This window comes from Vicia villosa, unplaced genomic scaffold, assembly GCF_029867415.1.
Source record: "Vicia villosa cultivar HV-30 ecotype Madison, WI unplaced genomic scaffold, Vvil1.0 ctg.001063F_1_1, whole genome shotgun sequence".
Classification (NCBI taxonomy): Eukaryota; Viridiplantae; Streptophyta; class Magnoliopsida; order Fabales; family Fabaceae; genus Vicia; species Vicia villosa.
In genome coordinates, this window is record NW_026705468.1 from 495,446 (window position 1) to 513,267 (window position 17,822).

At 36.8% G+C, this 17,822-nt stretch overlaps 2 protein-coding genes across 2 annotated transcripts; both read left to right on the forward strand.

The window, feature by feature from the left end:
- Nucleotides 1–1,290: 1,290 nt before the first annotated feature.
- Nucleotides 1,291–2,855, forward strand: LOC131633024 (probable aspartic proteinase GIP2). Its single transcript, XM_058903731.1, has one exon. It carries the CDS (start codon nt 1,329–1,331, stop codon nt 2,673–2,675), a length of 1,347 nt encoding a protein of 448 aa, XP_058759714.1. The 5' UTR covers nt 1,291–1,328; the 3' UTR covers nt 2,676–2,855.
- A 12,891-nt stretch (nt 2,856–15,746) lies between these two features.
- Nucleotides 15,747–17,569, forward strand: LOC131633040 (uncharacterized). The gene is made up of 5 exons (XM_058903750.1): nt 15,747–15,785; nt 15,983–16,345; nt 16,436–16,466; nt 16,598–16,914; nt 17,216–17,569. Exons 1-5 carry the CDS (start codon nt 15,747–15,749, stop codon nt 17,567–17,569), a joined length of 1,104 nt encoding a protein of 367 aa, XP_058759733.1.
- The last annotated feature ends 253 nt before the right edge of the window (nt 17,570–17,822 follow it).

Below are 17,822 nucleotides of genomic sequence, written 5' to 3' on the forward strand. Positions count from 1 at the left end.
AGGCCTAGCCCATATGGACCGTAGGTAGCAAATTAAACCCGCATAATTATAAAATTTAATATATATATATATATATATATATATATATATATATATATATATATATATATATATATATATATATATATATATATATTATTTCTTCCAAAATATCATATTGATTTTTCTCTCCTTACTAAATTTTATCTCTATTCTATTCGGTCTTTTACTTTTAAATATAATACATTAATATAATCAACATTTTTAGATTGTATTATATTAGTTTTTCCGTTATTTTAAATATACAAATATTAATTTATACAATTCGGACATATATTGTATTTTAAAACACATTATAATATTTATAAGAGATAATATATTACTTAAAAATGTATTATGTTTAAAATACTATAATTTTTAATTTTAGTTATAATAAATATTATCGAGTTTTATTTTAATTTTTTTAACTAAAAAAACCCGGATTTAGAGTCGAGTAACCTGAAACCCATCTAGGGTCAGATTCGGATTGTAACTCTCGAGCTCATATTAAATCAAACCTTTTTGACCTAGCCCTAAAAAATTCAAGGTCCGCCAGGGCCTGGTAGTCCATTTAAACATCTCTAATTAGGACACTATATATATCGATTACATTGATCAACTTTGATCAACTTTTGTTAATATTCTATTCAGAACCATCACTATTCTATTCAAATCGTGGTTTAATAATTTGATTCACGTGTGAAAAGAAATTATAAGTTATTAATTTCTTTCTCCAGCTCCTCTCATATGCGAGGGAAGGAGCATGAAGATTAATTGAATAAACTATACTCAGCAAATTGTTTGATCACTTGATGAGATTCGATTTCCGAGTAATTTAATACTATACCATATGATCACAGAAAATTGTTTAGTTATATTAAACATCGGAGTATCTATAAATATCATATTCGAACATGTGGCCAACGAGGTAAAGCGCGTGAAGATTACTTTAAGTTAAATAAATACTATATACTCGTACTTGGTATTTTAACATATGTAATGTATTAGTATCATGGAGCAAGATTTTCATTATTATATGTATTATCGAAAGCACAAGGACCAAGAAGTTGATTGTGAAGTACAAGTAGCTCTCTTTCCACATCTCTTCACGTGCTCTTCTGCATTATGTCTTTCTAGTGGTGTTTCCTCCCACTTGCCCTTTTTCTATTCATTCATGATTCTCCATTCTCCATTATCCAATAGCTACACAGTATTTTAATATACACCATTTAGTCACATTTCACATTATGACCATTTTTCTTCTATATAAAACCACAATCCACAACTCAAATTTTATCAATATTTTCATAATGGCAACTTCTTCTACCATCCACTTTTTCCTCCTCTCACTATCTCTTCTTTCCCTCTCATCTTCATCACTTGCATTAACACCAAAACCCAACTCATTCATCCTCCCCATTGCAAAAGACCCAACAACCCTTCAATACTCAACCACTATCAAAATGGGTACCCCAGCAACATCCTTAGACCTAGTCATCGACATTAGTGAACGTTTCATATGGTTCGAATGTGACAACTCCTACAACTCCTCAACTTACCACCCAATCCAATGTGGTTCAAAAAAATGCAAACTATCAAAAGGCACGGAATGTATTACATGTACTAACCATCCTTTCAAAACCGGATGCACCAACAACACTTGTGCCCTCAGCGTCTTCAACCCGATAGCCCAGCTCTACGTCAGCGGTGACATAGGAGAGGATATATTATCTTCCCTACGTACCACCGCTGACGACAGAGCAAACGTGAATGCACCACGTTTCATTTCTTCATGTGTTTACCCTGATAAATTTGGTGTTCAGGGTTTTCTTCAAGGCCTAGCCAAGGGTAAAAAAGGTATATTAGGGCTCGCAAGAACTCTTATTTCTTTACCAACACAGCTCGCAACTAGATTTAAACTCGAACGTAAATTTACACTTTGTTTACCTTCATCGTCTAAAACTGACGGGCTTGGGCTTGGAAGTGTCTTTATTGGTGGAGGTCCTTATCACTTGGGCTCTAATCAAGATGATTTTTCCAAATTCCTTACCTACACCCCACTTATTGCTAACCGTCACAGCACTGGTCCTATATTTGATAACTCTCCTTCAACTGAGTACTTTATTAAAGTGAACTCAATTAAGGTCGACAACAACGTTGTCAATTATAATACCACGTTGCTTTCTATTAATAGATTTGGAGGTGGTGGTACAAAACTTAGCACAGTGGTTCCTCATACAAAACTACACACTTTAATATACCAGCCACTTGTGAATGCTTTTGTGAAGAAAGCTGAAGTAAGAAAGATAAAGAGAGTGAAAAGTATTGCACCATTTGGAGCATGCTTTGATTCAAGAACAATTGGGAAGAGTATTACTGGGCCTAATGTGCCTACAATTGATTTGGTCTTGAAGGGAGGTGTTCAATGGAGAATCAATGGTGCTAATTCAATGGTGAAGGTGAATGAAAATGTGTTGTGTCTTGGATTTGTGGAAGTTGGTTTGGAAAAGTTGGGTGGATTGGAACCTTCGTTTGTTATAGGTGGACATCAGTTGGAGGATAATCTTTTGGAGTTTGATCTTTTTTCCTCAAAACTTGGATTTAGCTCATCACTTTTACTCAACAAAGCAAGTTGTTCATGCTTTAGGAGGTTTTAATGTTTGGCTTTTTTGGGTCTTGTTTTTCAATTGTAATGTATGGAAATAAGTGTTTAGTTTCCATTAACGTGAGCATGCTTGGTTTGTTATTTGTGACGTTAAACGTTGGTTGGTTTCAAACTGAAAAGATGGTTTGCTACAATGTTTGGTGCCTGTTTAAAATCCGTTCAATATATATATTTTTCCCTCAAAACTGCATTCAGTAAAAAGTAGGAAAATAGATAATTTTGCATTCAACCTATTTTGCCCGAAAAATGTTTTTTCTTTTCTCTATTTCCACTTATAAAATCCAGCCTTATGCAACTATAAAATTGTGCGCCAATCCTTATCCCACTACTCATTTTAAACATTTTCTTTTAACTGATATTTATTTCGTTCCATTTTAAATGCAGCACAATGCGGATATTATTGTTTAAAAACGTTCTAATAAGAACTATTGTCAAATAATTGTACACTATTTGTCGGCCATTTTCGTTGTTGGTGGGGATTATCCCAATGATTACAGTAATATCATTGAACGGGGAAAACTACTCTTATCAAACCACCATAAACATTGTTAAAAAAAAAAAAGTGGTAGAAAAATCTCCATATTCTATATGTTTTGGTTTTAAACGTTTCGGTTTGATTATTTACGGTTCAGTTTCAGTTCAGTAATTATTGTTAAATTCACAGTTCGGTTTATGAACTGTTATAATAAATTCGGTTATTTTTTATTCGGTACAATTCAGTTTGCCAGTTCGATACTTCGCGGGTTTTTTAACACTCCTAGTTGTAGTCATTCTATTGTGATGGAATTAGGTATAAGAGAGAGAATTGAAGTGAGAGAAGAAAATCTCATTGTATTGGATGATTAGAACGATACAAAGGGCTTTGCTATATATTGCAAAGTAGGACTAGCAAACTAGCTGATGCAGTTGTAACAAACTGACAGCTCAGCATAACAAAAAGAAAGAGAAAGATAATACAAAAGCATTTATATAATAAGCTACTATATAATGAGCTACTCTATTAGTCCCCCTTAGAAACTGCTGGTGGGTTTGTCAAACCAGCCTTGTCCAACACACGCAGTTTAGAACGAAGCGGCACAAATTTGGCAGCAGACAATGGCTTAGTGAGAATATCCGCCCACTGATCATGGGCTGGAACATGAGCTACTGACAGATTCTTGCTGAGCACCTTTTCCCTTAGAAAGAAAACATCCAATTCCATATGCTTAGTTCTGTTGTGGAGAACAGGATTATGAGCAAGGGTGACAGTGCTCAAATTATCACACAAGATCCTGGGCATTTGAGAGGAACAGTGGAGTTCCTTGAGCAAAGACTGAATCCAAAGAAGTTCTGCAGCTAACAGGGCCATACTACGATATTCTGCGTCAGCACTGGATCTGGCAACAAGTTGTTGCTTCTTGGACCACCATGAAACAGCATTGGGACCAAGGTAGATACAGGCCCCTGAAGTGGACCTCCTGTCATCCGGATCTGATGCCCAATCTGCATCACAGAATCCTAACAAGGACATGGGCTGCTGGACAGAGGCAGGTTGAAGGAGAAGACCATGGTGTAAAGTACCACTCAAATATCTTAAAATTCTCTTGACAGCCTTCCAATGATCCTCTAAAGGATTAGACAGAAATTGACAAACTTTGTTGACAGAAAAAGATATCTCAGGCCTAGTCAAAGTAGCATATTGCAAGGCACCAACAACAGACCTAAATTGGGTTGGATCATCCACAGCAGCTGACCCAACTTTAGATAACTTACTGCTGGAGACCATGGGAGTTGGCATACTATTAGCATTCAGCATATTGAGTTTGGAAAGCAAGTCTGTAATGTACTTGGTTTGAGAGAGAAGCAGAGATCCATTGGAGAGATGAGTAACTTGAATGCCCAAGAAATAATCAAGTTGTCCCAGCTGTTTGAGAGAGAATTTGTCATTGAGATGCTTGATTAAGGAAGCAATAAAGGAAGCAGAACTGCCTGTGATGATTATGTCATCAACATAAACCAGAATCATAATCTGAAGCTTGCCTTGATGTAGCAAAAAGAGACTAGGATCACATCTGCTAGCTTGAAAACCAAGTTGAACTAAAGCACTCTTGAGTTTGTCAAACCAGGCCCTAGGAGCCTGTTTTAAACCATAAATTGCCTTGTTCAATTTACACACTAGAGTCCTGTCAGCTGCTTCAAAACCAGGAGGCTGTTGCATAAATACTTCCTCTTCAAGAATGCCATTGAGGAAAGCATTGTTAACATCAATTTGCTGAATGGTCCATTTGTTTGTAACTGCAATAGTGAGAACAATTCTGACAGTTACAGGCTTGATAACAGGGGAAAAGGTTTCTTGAAAGTCACTGCCAGCCTTTTGATGAAAACCTTTGGCCACCAATCTGGCCTTGTACCTGTTTATGGAACCATCAGGATTTTCCTTGGTTCTGAAAACCCACTTGCAGCCAATTGGTTTCCTGCCAACAGGAGCTTTCACCAAAGTCCAGGTCTGATTTCTCAGCAGTGCCTGATACTCTTCTTTCATAGCCTGACACCAATTAGGAGCAGCCAGGGCCTGATCAACAGAGGATGGTTCTATGTGAGCTAACAGTAGGGTAGGGTGAAGTCTAGGGAGAGTAATGCCTCTTTTGGCTCTAGTTTGCATAGGATGGATGTTTTGAGGATGAATAAAAGGGAGAGTAGTGTTGGCAGAACTAGGACTAGAGCTAGGGTCAGCTGGAGGTGAACTATTATGAGAAGAAGAAGGAGATATGGTGTTGGCTTCAGCCAGGTCAGAAAGAATTAGAGCTGGAGAGTGAGAAGGAGAAGGGACAGGAGGAATGGCAGTGAGAGGTTGGGGAACAGATGAAACAGGTTGCTGATTGGAAGAGAAAAAAGGCTGACCAGAGGGCTGAATGGAGTTATCAGACTGAGCATCAGACTGCTCAGAGGAAGGAGAACTAGGAATGACACTAGTACTGCCAGGCTGAGTAAAAGAGGAATTGGAAGAGGATGAAGGGAGATGAGATTGACTGTTAGCAGAGGAAATAGATACAGGAGGGACAGAGCTAACATTGGGAGAAAGAAAAGAAGAGGCAGACTTGGAAGGAGGAGAGAATAGAGAGGAATAAGGAAAATTAGCTTCATGAAAAATAACATCCTTAGAAATGTAGATGTGGCCATCTGAAGCAAGGCTTTTGTAGCCTTTATGAGAGGTGGAATATCCAAGAAATATGCATTGTTGAGACCTATAGGCTAATTTATGAGTGTTATAGGGACGGAGGAAAGGATAACAAGCACAGCCAAAGACTTTAAGATTGGAGTAATCAGGAGGTTTGTTAAGCAATTTGAAATAAGGTGAAACATTGTCAAGGGTGGGGCTGGGAAGTCTGTTAATAAGATACGCAGTTGTAACAAAGGCATGATCCCAAAATTTTAAAGGAAGAGAGGATTGAGCAAGGAGAGTGAGACCAGTCTCAACAATGTGTCTATGCTTGCGTTCAACAAGGCCATTTTGGTGATGTGTATGAGGACAAGTGAACCTATGGACAATCCCTAGATTAGTGAGATACTTGGTGAGAGGCCTAAACTCTCCACCTCCATCAGTTTGGACACACTTTATGGGACAGTTGAACTGAAGTTCTACCATTTTCTTAAACTGAATAAACTGAACCATGGTGTCAGATTTAAGTCTGAGAGGGAAAACCCAAACAAACCTTGAAAAGGCATCAACACATGTTAGGAAATAAGAATAGCCACTTGATGATTGCATAGGGGCAGGACCCCAAAGATCACACACGACAAGCTCAAAAGGATGAGAATAGACAGTGGCAGACAAGGAGGATGGTAATCTATGAGATTTACCAATGCAGCATGCATGACACAAATCTGCAGGTGGTTTAAGAGGAAAAGACTGTTTACATAGTTTAAAAACTTCAATGAGAGCATGATGATTAGGATGTCCCAGTCTAGTATGCCAAAGAACATACTTATTTGTTGCTATAGAAGTGGAATTATTTGAGTGTGGTGAGGATAAAACAGTGCTAGTAGTGGCAGAATTTAGAGAAGGACTGAAAGAAGAACTTGTAATATTATTATTGTAAGATTCATTACATTGAGACATAATATTGGTAGTATTACTATTGAAAGGCTCAGTACATTGAGACACAGAATTTGTCATACAATTTGAATTATTACAGCTGCTAATAGCAGGGGAACTAAAGCTAGTACTACAAGTGTGAAGAGACTTGGACAGTTGAGGAGCAGCAGGATTGGGAAATTTATAGAGGCCATCATCTCCAACAAGGCCACTGAGTAAGACTTCAGAAGTAGCCTGAGATTTGACAACACAGAATTTAGGATGAAATTCAAAAAACACAGCATTATCTTGAGCAAATTTGCTCACACTCATAAGATTTTTGGTGATGTGAGGAACATGTAAGAGATTCCTAAGGGTAAGTGATAGGTGAGGTTTGTGAGGTAAGGGAAAGGACATAGAACCAACAGAGTTGATAGACAAACCTTGGCCATTTCCTATGAAGACTTGGTCAGATCCAGGCACAGAAGTAGAGTCAGACACGTTAGAGGCCTCAGGAGTGACATGGTGAGAAGCTCCGGAGTCAGGATACCACCATTGATTGGTGCTACTAGCTTCAGTACCTGCATAAAAGGCCTGTGGTGCAGAGGATCTGGGAGGTGCAGCTCTAGGAGAGGCATACGCAAACTGAACAGGATAGACACCTCGAGGAGCCACAAGAAATGGATTGAATGGAGCTCTTTGCTGTGGATAACCAGCACCACTGGAATTTGTATAGCGATAGTAGCACACTGAAGCATCATGACCATGTTTGTGACAAATCTGACATGTGGATTTTCCAAAACGACCTCCACCACGACCAAAACGACCACCGCCACGACCAAAACGACCACCACGGGCTCCATAGGTGTGATTTTCAGCATTAGCGGTGACATGACTTGTTCCTTGAGGAAACGAGTCAGATACAGCTTGATCGGAGGCGACCAGTGCAGGGGAAGGTGTCGCCTGAGCCAGATTCACCGTCGCCGTCGCCGGCTCTGTAATCGCAGCCTTGCGATGTTTCTCCAAACGCGACTCATGAGCGAGTAAAGACGACTCCAATTCGTCCAGAGAACCTACGTCATCTTTACTGTTAACGGCGGCAACGATTGAGTCGTATTCCTCAGGAAGCGAATCAAGAACAATCTCGATTAGGTTACGAAGAGGAACGGGATCACCAATCGAGACCAGCGACTCACTGATCTCACGTGTGCGAGTCATGAGCTCCTCAATCGTGAGTGTTCCTTTCGTAAGACGACGGAGTTCCGACCGGAGCTGACGTGCTTTGGTGGAGAGAAGAGTATCAAAGTAACGGTGGACTTCCGTCCAAACTTGCCACGCGTGCTTACACTCAACAAGCTTAGGAAGAAGAGCATCAGAGATAGTAGAGAGAAGCCAGGTGCAGATGAGAGCATCCTGTTGTTCCCACTCAAGAAACGCACTGTGAGATGCAGAATCTGAGGGAGACGGTGGCGGAATCACCGGAACTGTAACAAACCGTTGGAGACGATGACCACGAACAACGCCATCGATTTGCTGCTTCCACTGTTTGAAATTCTTGTCATCAAGCTTAACGGAAATAAGGTGAGAGAGCTTCACCTGAGAAGAAGGAAAAAGAGATTCCATGGATCGAAAAAAAATCAAGCTCTGGATACCATGATGGAATTAGGTATAAGAGAGAGAATTGAAGTGAGAGAAGAAAATCTCATTGTATTGGATGATTAGAACGATACAAAGGGCTTTGCTATATATTGCAAAGTAGGACTAGCAAACTAGCTGATGCAGTTGTAACAAACTGACAGCTCAGCATAACAAAAAGAAAGAGAAAGATAATACAAAAGCATTTATATAATAAGCTACTATATAATGAGCTACTCTATTATATTGAATTGTTTACTTACGCTCAATTTTTTCTATTAAAAGAGTGTGTTAGCAATCAATCCATTTTAATGTATTTAACCATTTTTTAAATTTTGACTAATTAAAACACATAATCTTAAAAATAAGCAGCTGTGTATTAAAGGAGTGGAGTGTGTTAGTGAGCTTCTCATTCTCTGTCTAATTGCATTACTCTTTGCTCAAAGTTGTGTTATGAATCTTTCAAATTATGTCATTATGTCATGCAATGTGCATTCATACTTTTATCCATATGTGATGAGGTGGAGTGATGTTGTAAAAAAATTATTTGGGGATCTCCTTATAATCTATAAAAAATGTCATTTAATCTCTTGAAGCAATGTGTACTCTAAGAGTGTGTTTGGTTGGAAAAGAAGTTATGAAGAGAGAAATAGATAAGAGAGAGTGTAAGAAGAGAGAAATATGTGAGAAATATAGTGAATTTGATGATTTGTTTGTTATAATTATAGAAGTACAAGAGAGAAGTTTAATTATTTTTAAAAGGACAAAAATACCCCTAACTTAAAATAATTAATACAAAATTTTGTATTATTTAAATTAAAATTTCTAACCACTTCTAGTTCTTTTAAATGTATAGAGATTATTCAATTTAAATATTTATTTTTAATTTAATTAAAAATTAATAACTATTTAAAAAGAATTAATTGTTCTAATTAAATATTTTATTAAGGACAAAACTTAGGTACAATTCTTTAGGTGTGGTTCTTACTATTTTTCAATGAAAATATGACAAATATACTTAAATATCATTTAGTGAGTGAAAATAGGAGAAATTTGCATACGTGTAAAAGGAAATTATACACTTGTCATATTTTCATTAGAAAATAGTAAGAACCACACCTAAAGAATTGTACCTAATGCTATGTACAATGGTTTTACTATTCAACACTCCTTTTTCTCATTTTTTATACTACACATCGTCTTCTCTTTCTTCCACCTAATAATTCAACACACATTCAATTTATACTCACTACAATGATTTTGTTTAGTAAAATTCAACATCCTATTCCACCACCATTCACAACACATTAAAAAATTTAAACATTCAAAACAACCAATAAAATTTTACAAAGTATTTTGTGGACCCCACTCTTTCCATATTCAACATGTTGAAAACTTTCAACACCAATTAATACACCTCACTTTAAACACCTTATTCAACACCCTCATTGCAAGGATTCAACTATTGAATTTGTTTTTCAACACCCATATTGTACATAACCTAAATTTTGTCCTTTTATATTCAAATAAAGAATCATAATAACTGATATTTTACTATTTCACAAATACTTAACAGTACCATATTTATTAAATTTATTTTACATTAATTTTTTCTATTTAATTTTAGTTTTATTTTTATTTAAAATTTATTAAATTATTATTTTAAAAAAACAATTAAGTTTAAAAATAACAAAAGTTAAGTAGATACAATACAAGGATAAAGTTGGAAAGTAGTAAAAAATAGGCCAATCTCTCCACTTTCTTCGCTGAGAGCCTGAGATGAGGAGAAGTTGAAAATTAATGGGGCCCATGCTTTTTATCTCTCTCTTCTCTATTTCTATTCAAACCAAGCAAGATAAATATTATTTGTCTTCTTAACTTCTTTCTTTACAACTTCTCTCTCATCTATTTCACCTCTTCCAAACACATTCTAAAAGAGGATAGTTGTCTAGGATTTCGCAGCTTAAGGATTGTTAATTTGACGTACATAATGAAATTGGATTGAGATTTGATGGTTAAAACAAACACTTAGCATTTCTGATGGATGTTGCTTAATACACACTAATATATATAAGTTTCAGAATTTAACATTATTATCATTGGAGTCGATACACATGATTTTTTCGTTGTTTAAATATTTGTATAAGTTATATCATGAAACAATCTAAAAACATTGTTGTTTAATATTAAATAATATTAATCTTAATAGAAAAATGCTAATTATAACGAAAAGAAATTTGCGCGAAAGTGCTATATGTACACGTGATTGATTACTGTTTTTCTCTCTATGATATAATCAAGATAAATATGTCCATGTGTTAATTTTTTTGTCAATAAATAATATTAATATTTACTATCTATATCTTATATTTCAGTCACATATTCAAGGTGATTATAAAAGTAATGGACTGTGATATTGATGTTGCAAACTTGCAATGAGGACATGCTCTTGTAAAAAGATTAAATTAATGTGAAAGTGGCTAATGCCTATGTAGATAAAATAGTTGTAGTGTCCATAGCAAATACTCTCTCTGTTTCTTTATAAATGTCATTTTTATGAAAAGAATTTGTTTTAATTTATCTGTCACTTTCAAATTTTAATGTAGTAATCATTATAATTTTGTCAAAATTGTTCATAATTAATTATTATGAGAAAAAATGTATTTTGAAATTATTAAAAATTAAGGGTATTATAGACAAAAGAAAAATTATAACTTAAAAAGTAACAACAATTATTAGTTTTTTTTAGTATGTGTAAAAAGTCAAAATGTGACAATTAAAAAGGAATAGAGGAGGTAGTAACTAATAAACATTAAGAGGCATGAATAACATTAAGTAAAAGCTTGGCGAGATTCGCGTGATCGTATCTCTCATGATGTATAGCATTATTGATCTTAATAAATGGTGGGGTTAAATATAAATTGATTAGACCACATATAAATTATTTATTTAAATCACCATTGAAATAAAATTGTTTTAAATTACTTAGATGTTACTTAAATATAATGTGACAATTGATCCTATACAAAATAGCTCAAACAACCAAAAATAAAAACTCTCATTAAAGATGTTTTACTGAGTTCAAAAAATTGTATGTCTTTGGGTAATTTATAATGATTATTTCATTATGACTACAAGATTCTGAGATTTGATAAACTATTACATATGATTGATTTTGTTCCTTCATACTCTCGTAAGTCGTAACTATACAACTAGAAGGTATGCTTCTTTGGAATGGAATTGAAATTCAATTAAACAAGTCTTCCCCACTCATATTTGTTCTGAAATTGAAAAAATTAAGTTTCATACTCTATGCAATGAGCACTTTCCCATATGGAAATTTTTAAATGATGGATTCTTTTTTATAAAATGATCATATCATGTTTTGGTGGTTGATAATTCTAATTTAATTCATTCTCCAAATTTCAAACTCATATGAAAGTGGAAAGGTCTTCCTAGAATACAAACTTTTTTTCAAAAATTAGTCCATGGAAATCTTCTTACTAATGCTTGAAGAAAGCATCATGGCATTGATTGTGATGCAACTGTATGCGAGCCCATTAGACCATTATAAACGTTCTGAGAGATTGTGACATAATTAAAGATTTATGGAATAGGTTTATTACAATGAATGATGATAATTATAGTACTTTCTTTAGTCTTGCAATTTCATAGTGGGTAAGTTTTAATCTTCAAGTGTCTTGTGTCGGTACTAACAAATGGACCTAACTCACTCTCTTTGGCGTCATAACGATTTGATATAGGAAGGTCGGCTCCACGTAACGAAGAAGAAATCGCATGTCGAAAAGATTCGGCAAGAGTCTTATAGGTTTGACGTCTGATATCAAAATAATTATTATTATATCTTTTCAAAAAGGGAATAGACTCATGAGTTCAATATACTACTTTGACATCTGATATCAGAATGACTATTATTATACCTTTCTGAATATGAGTCTTTGAAGGCACCTGAGTTTGTTTTAGGTCTGAATACAATATTTTAATATTTTCCGCAATTTGGAAGAAACGGTGGTTAGTTCTAGGACTTCTTGTACTTTCTAATCTCGAAAGTACGTTTGCCCGGGTGTTATCTTCTCGGAGGACATGTGCGGATATGGACATCTTGAACCTCACCAACTTCATCATGTATAGCTTCAAGTATTGTTATAGTAAAAGATCTTTAGCTTGTACTTCTCCTTTAATTTGAAAGACGACCAATTGGGAGTCTGTCTGCAATTTGATATTTTCCGCCCGATTTCTTAGACAAAAGTCACCCTGACAATCACTACTTCGTACTCGGCTTGATTGTTAGTAGCAAAAAATTTGAATCGCAAGGAAACTTCAACTACGAGGCTAACTCCATTTTCTAGAATTATACTTGTACTACTTCCTCAGCTGTTAGACAACCATCAGTGAATATTATCCAAGTATGAGATGGCTTTTGCATACTAGGAGTTATTTCTAATAAGAAATCAACAAAGAGCTGAACTTTCATCACTTTCCTTGTTTCAAAAAAGACATTGAATTCTGACAATTTGATGGACCACTCCGCTAATCGTCCGACCAAGCATGGTCAGTGGAGTACTTGTTTCAAGCGTATGTATGTCCAAACTCTTATGGAATGTGTGAAGAAATACCTTTGGAGCTTTCTCGACACGGTCATTAATGCTAAAGTCACTTTCTATATCCTTTGTTAGCACGTTTTTGGTCCGGCTATGGCCTTTGATATAAAGTATATTGGGATCTAGTTGAAATCTAGCTCCCTGATCAGAACAACACTTATAACTTCCTCCTAGACTGCCAAGTATAGGTAGAAGAGCTCATCAGGGAATGGTCGGTTAAGCACTAATGATGTGGCCAATGCCTTCTTCAAGGGTTCATATGCCATTTCATATTCTGGTGTTCATTCAAACTTCATTTCTTTCTTCAATAATTTTTAGAAAGGAAATGTATGCTAGGCAGATTCCAAAATGGACATGTTTCAAGTGATTAGCCTACCATTTTGTTTCTAAACTTCCTTCTTCTTGGTTAGGGCATTCACTTGAAAAACTGCTTCATACTCGTTAGAGTTGGCTTCAATTCCTTTCTATGTAAGGTAGAATCCTAAGAAATTGCCGACTCTCACTCTGAATGTGCATTTCTCTAGATTAAGCCTAATGTTGTACTGTCGGTCTCTGTTGAACACTCGCCAAAGACGTTGATAATGGGATTCTTATTGACAAGATTTCACGATCATCTTGTCCATGTATATCTCAAATGTTTCACCTATCTCGTCTCGAAATACCTTGTTCATCATTCTTTCGTATGTCACGCATGTGTTTTTTAATGAGAAAGGCATGACATTGTAGTGGTAATTGGCTTCTTCAGTCATGAAGTTTGTCTTCTTCCAATCATGTCCAAACTAGATATTTGGTTGTACCCAAAATAGGCATCCAATAATTATAGCAACTTGTATCGGACAGCTTTGTCTACCAGTTTGTCGAAATAGGAAATGGATAACAGTCTTTCGGGAATGCTCTATTAAGGTCAGTATAGTCTGCAAACATTCTCCACTTCCCAAAAGACTCCTTAACTAGTACAACGTTAGAGAGCCATTCTTCACACTTTACTTCAGAAGTGGAACTGGTATCCAGTTGGCCCTCCACGTGCGAGCAATTGTCGTGATTTTCTTTGGGAAATGTCTTCTTCTTCATTGGGAGACATATCGAGCCCTGGGGTCAAAATTTAAATGATGGTAGGCTAATGTGGATGTAAATGTCAGGCATATCTTGAGGATGAATAGTGAAAAATTATGTTCTCCAAAAGTCATTTGATCAACGTGGTCTTTACTTCATTCGTGAGCTCGTACCATGTCATCACGAATGGTATAAAGTTTTTATCAAGCTGAACGGCTTTAAAGACCTAGTCGAGGGTTAGACTAACTTCATCTTCATGCATATCGAGATGAACATGTGATCTACCTACAAAACTTTAGAAGACACACTTTCAAGACACAATCACTCAATGCTTAAAAGCTTATGAATGAACAGAGAACGTACAACTCAATGAAAACACTCGAATCTTCTATCAATATAATATTAGAGAGGCTCACAATACACAAGACTGCACAAACCCTAACACAGACTATAATATAAGTTCCATGAAAATACTAGGTTTGTTGCTTGCTATTTAAAACAATCTTCTGGACTGGATATTGGCTTCAAACCGCACCAGGGCATTCTAGGAAATACTCCAAAATCTTCTCCATGAAGATATGGCTTCAATCATTAGTTTCCTAAATATTCTCCATAATTAGAAACTAATCAAATATCTTGAAAACAGAGACAATCTCATGTCTCTAAATCAAGTGCCACATAGGATTGCATTATATTCCAAAATATTCTGCACCTGTAAATAAAACAGACTTCAAGAGATCCAATTGTACTTTAACGGACACAATGTTGGATGCTCTTGCAAAGGACATCTTTCTTGACATGTCGCATTAGTTGAAGTTGATAGAACATCTTGTTCAACATTTTCCCTTAAGTTAGTTTTATCAAACATAATTTCAGCCATAAAATAGAGAATTAATAGTTAGGCTCGTGGTAAAAGCCACAGTAATTCCCTCAAGCCTTGCTCTAGTTAATGATTGGTCTCCCATGGCTGATTAAGCTACAAAAAGAAATAGGAGAAAACCTGCTCTGATGCCACCTGATGGAATCAGAATCACGAAGGATTATCAAGCTCTAAGTCTATAATGAAGTCACAAGTTTACAAGCGACAAAATTTTCAGATAATGTTTTAGAATTCACCAAAAGAGAAATACTAGAATTTTATTATGATCAAAGATAATCATGACGGTCACACCCAAATATGGTTAAAACCTACAAAGAAACTCTAATGGGCTTTTAATTTAAAACATCTACAGAAGCATTTTATGTTATATTCCCGCCAAAATCTTCTCCTCCTCCATCATTCACATTTCTCATTTCAAAACTCTCAAACTCTCTCAACCTTAAAAATCAAACTTCCACCAAAGTTGTTTTTTATCACTTGAGTTCGACCGTTAACGTCAACATCAACGATAAACACAATCTAATAACTTCAAATTTTAATTTATTAGGTAAGTTTTCGAGTCTTCAAGTTATTTTAGAGTATTTCCCGTAATAGAGTTTAAATAGATTTTTCGGTGTAGAAATCATTAGTTACTTTTAGAAACATAGTTTAGAGACAATATAGGTATTTTTTTGATGTGTAAAACGTACGATCAAGCCACAAAAATGGGGTTTTTAACCCCCTGCAACAGTTACCAGACGCCATTTTTGTGTTTTAGAGGTTTCAGAACGTTTCGTAGATGCATCTACGGAACAAATGAAATGTTAGGTCGTTTCGTAGATGGGCCTACGGAAGAAACCCAATTTTTTGAAATGTAAGGTACTTCCGTAGATGCATCTACGGAAGAGTTCTGCAGGTGCACATAGGGAATTGTTTTTTCTTTTGTTGTTATAGTTGAATTGTATCTAACTCAATTTTATTTGTAATGCAATATAGACATTATGGTCGACCATCCAGACAGGCTTATACGTGGGAGGATTGCACAACATGCCTCCGTGCAGCGTGAACGGATGTAGGTAGTGTCACAGGTGAGTGAAGGAACTGCCGTTCCAGCAGATGTACCTGCTATACCCGTTCACATAGGGCCTTCTCCATCTGTTCCAATTGAGGGGCCTTCCCCATCTACTACTTCATCCCGGAGGCCTCAGGATGATGATGAGAGTTCCTCAAAGACGCCCTCCGACCGCAGATATCGTCGGGCCAGTTCTTCTACTCCTATGCAAGTGACAGAAGATGTTGGTTCTCCAGTGCCACCTCTTGAGCTGCACGAGGAGGCTGATGCGGCTGAGGGGACTGTCTTCTACCTTGGGGATCCTATAGATTTTTCTCAGTTGATAGAGTATGCAGATCATTCAGCCAGATGTATCTGGGACGTGGAGGTAAAATTTCATAGACTTTGCTTATTGATTATTTATGATTAATTATTTCTAACTTTGCTTATTATTAACAATTTTTTTGAAAAATTTCAGGATAGGGATCTTCTGAAGTTCTACAACCACGGTAGGCTGATTGTCGCTCTCGTGCAGCCTACTAAGCCGTGGTTCTAAGATGTCCTCTCAACTTCTGGACTGAAGGACCTCTGTCAGGTCGGATTCCACATGATACTAATGGGATGTTGATGGAATTTACAGAGAGGTGGCTTCTAGAGACTTTGTCATTTCATCTTCCTCATGGTGAGGTTACCATCACTCTTGACAACATCGCATGCCTCCTGTATATACCTATCAGGGGTACCCTACTTGGTCACGGTAGGCTGTTGAAGGAGGAAGTAATGGAGATGCTAATTAAGGAGCTCGGGGTTGATCCTGAGGACGCGCTTGAGGAGGTGGAGAGGACCTGCGGGCCGCACGTGAGGTTTCATTTCTTGACGCGAAAATACGAGGTCGAGCTCCTTGCGGAACAGGATGCTGATGGTGACGAGGCAGGGGTCAATATACTTAGACAGCAGGTGCTAGGATGTTACTTCCTATTTTTTGAAGCACCCAGCTGTTTGTGGACATGAGCTATTCGTACACAAACGTCGTTTACCTAAGGTACTTATTGGATACGACACGTGTCCATGAGTACAATTGGGGAGAGGCTACACTGGCGTACAACTACCATAGACTCGGAGAGGGATGCCTGTGGAAGGCAAGGAGTGTGGCTGACAGTTGTTCCCTCTTAGTGGTAACAATCTTATATCATTATACTTTTTCTCAATGTTTATTATATATTTGTGATAATATGTTTGATCCCCGTGTTTTTTTCAGGTTTGGATATTACAACACTTCCCCGATATTATTGGTTGGGGAGAGGCGTCGGATTACACTAAGGCCATGTCGCGTGGTAGAGCCTTCATCCCCCTCAGAGGGAACCCGGTGTCAGATCCTTACAGGTCCTATTTTGACCGCATGGGTGTCAAGGACGTCCAATACAATTGTTATGCTAATCACTATAAGACGCTTCCGTTTGATAATATCACACTATATTCTAGATGGTTGGCTTTCAGTTCGACCATCATTGTTAGTTATCTTCCGGAGTGCGTCATGTGGCAGTTCGGTTACCAGCATACGATACCTCGCCACTCTTCTGTCTCCACTTCTATCGCCATGACCCATCGGTAGTTAGATGATGTTTTTGTAGACTTTGAGCATCACATAGTTCTTGACGAGACTCGGGCGACCAGATCAGAGGTAGAATGGAGTTATGTCGACGAGTACATCACCTGGTACTATAGGGTGTCATAACCATACATGATTCCCACTGCACCGGGATCACCATCCCGAGGAGATTTTGTAGACTCATCAGTTTCAGTTGGACCACACTGACGATGTTCTTCCTCGTTGTCGTGAGATACTTGACATGGCGCTGACATGC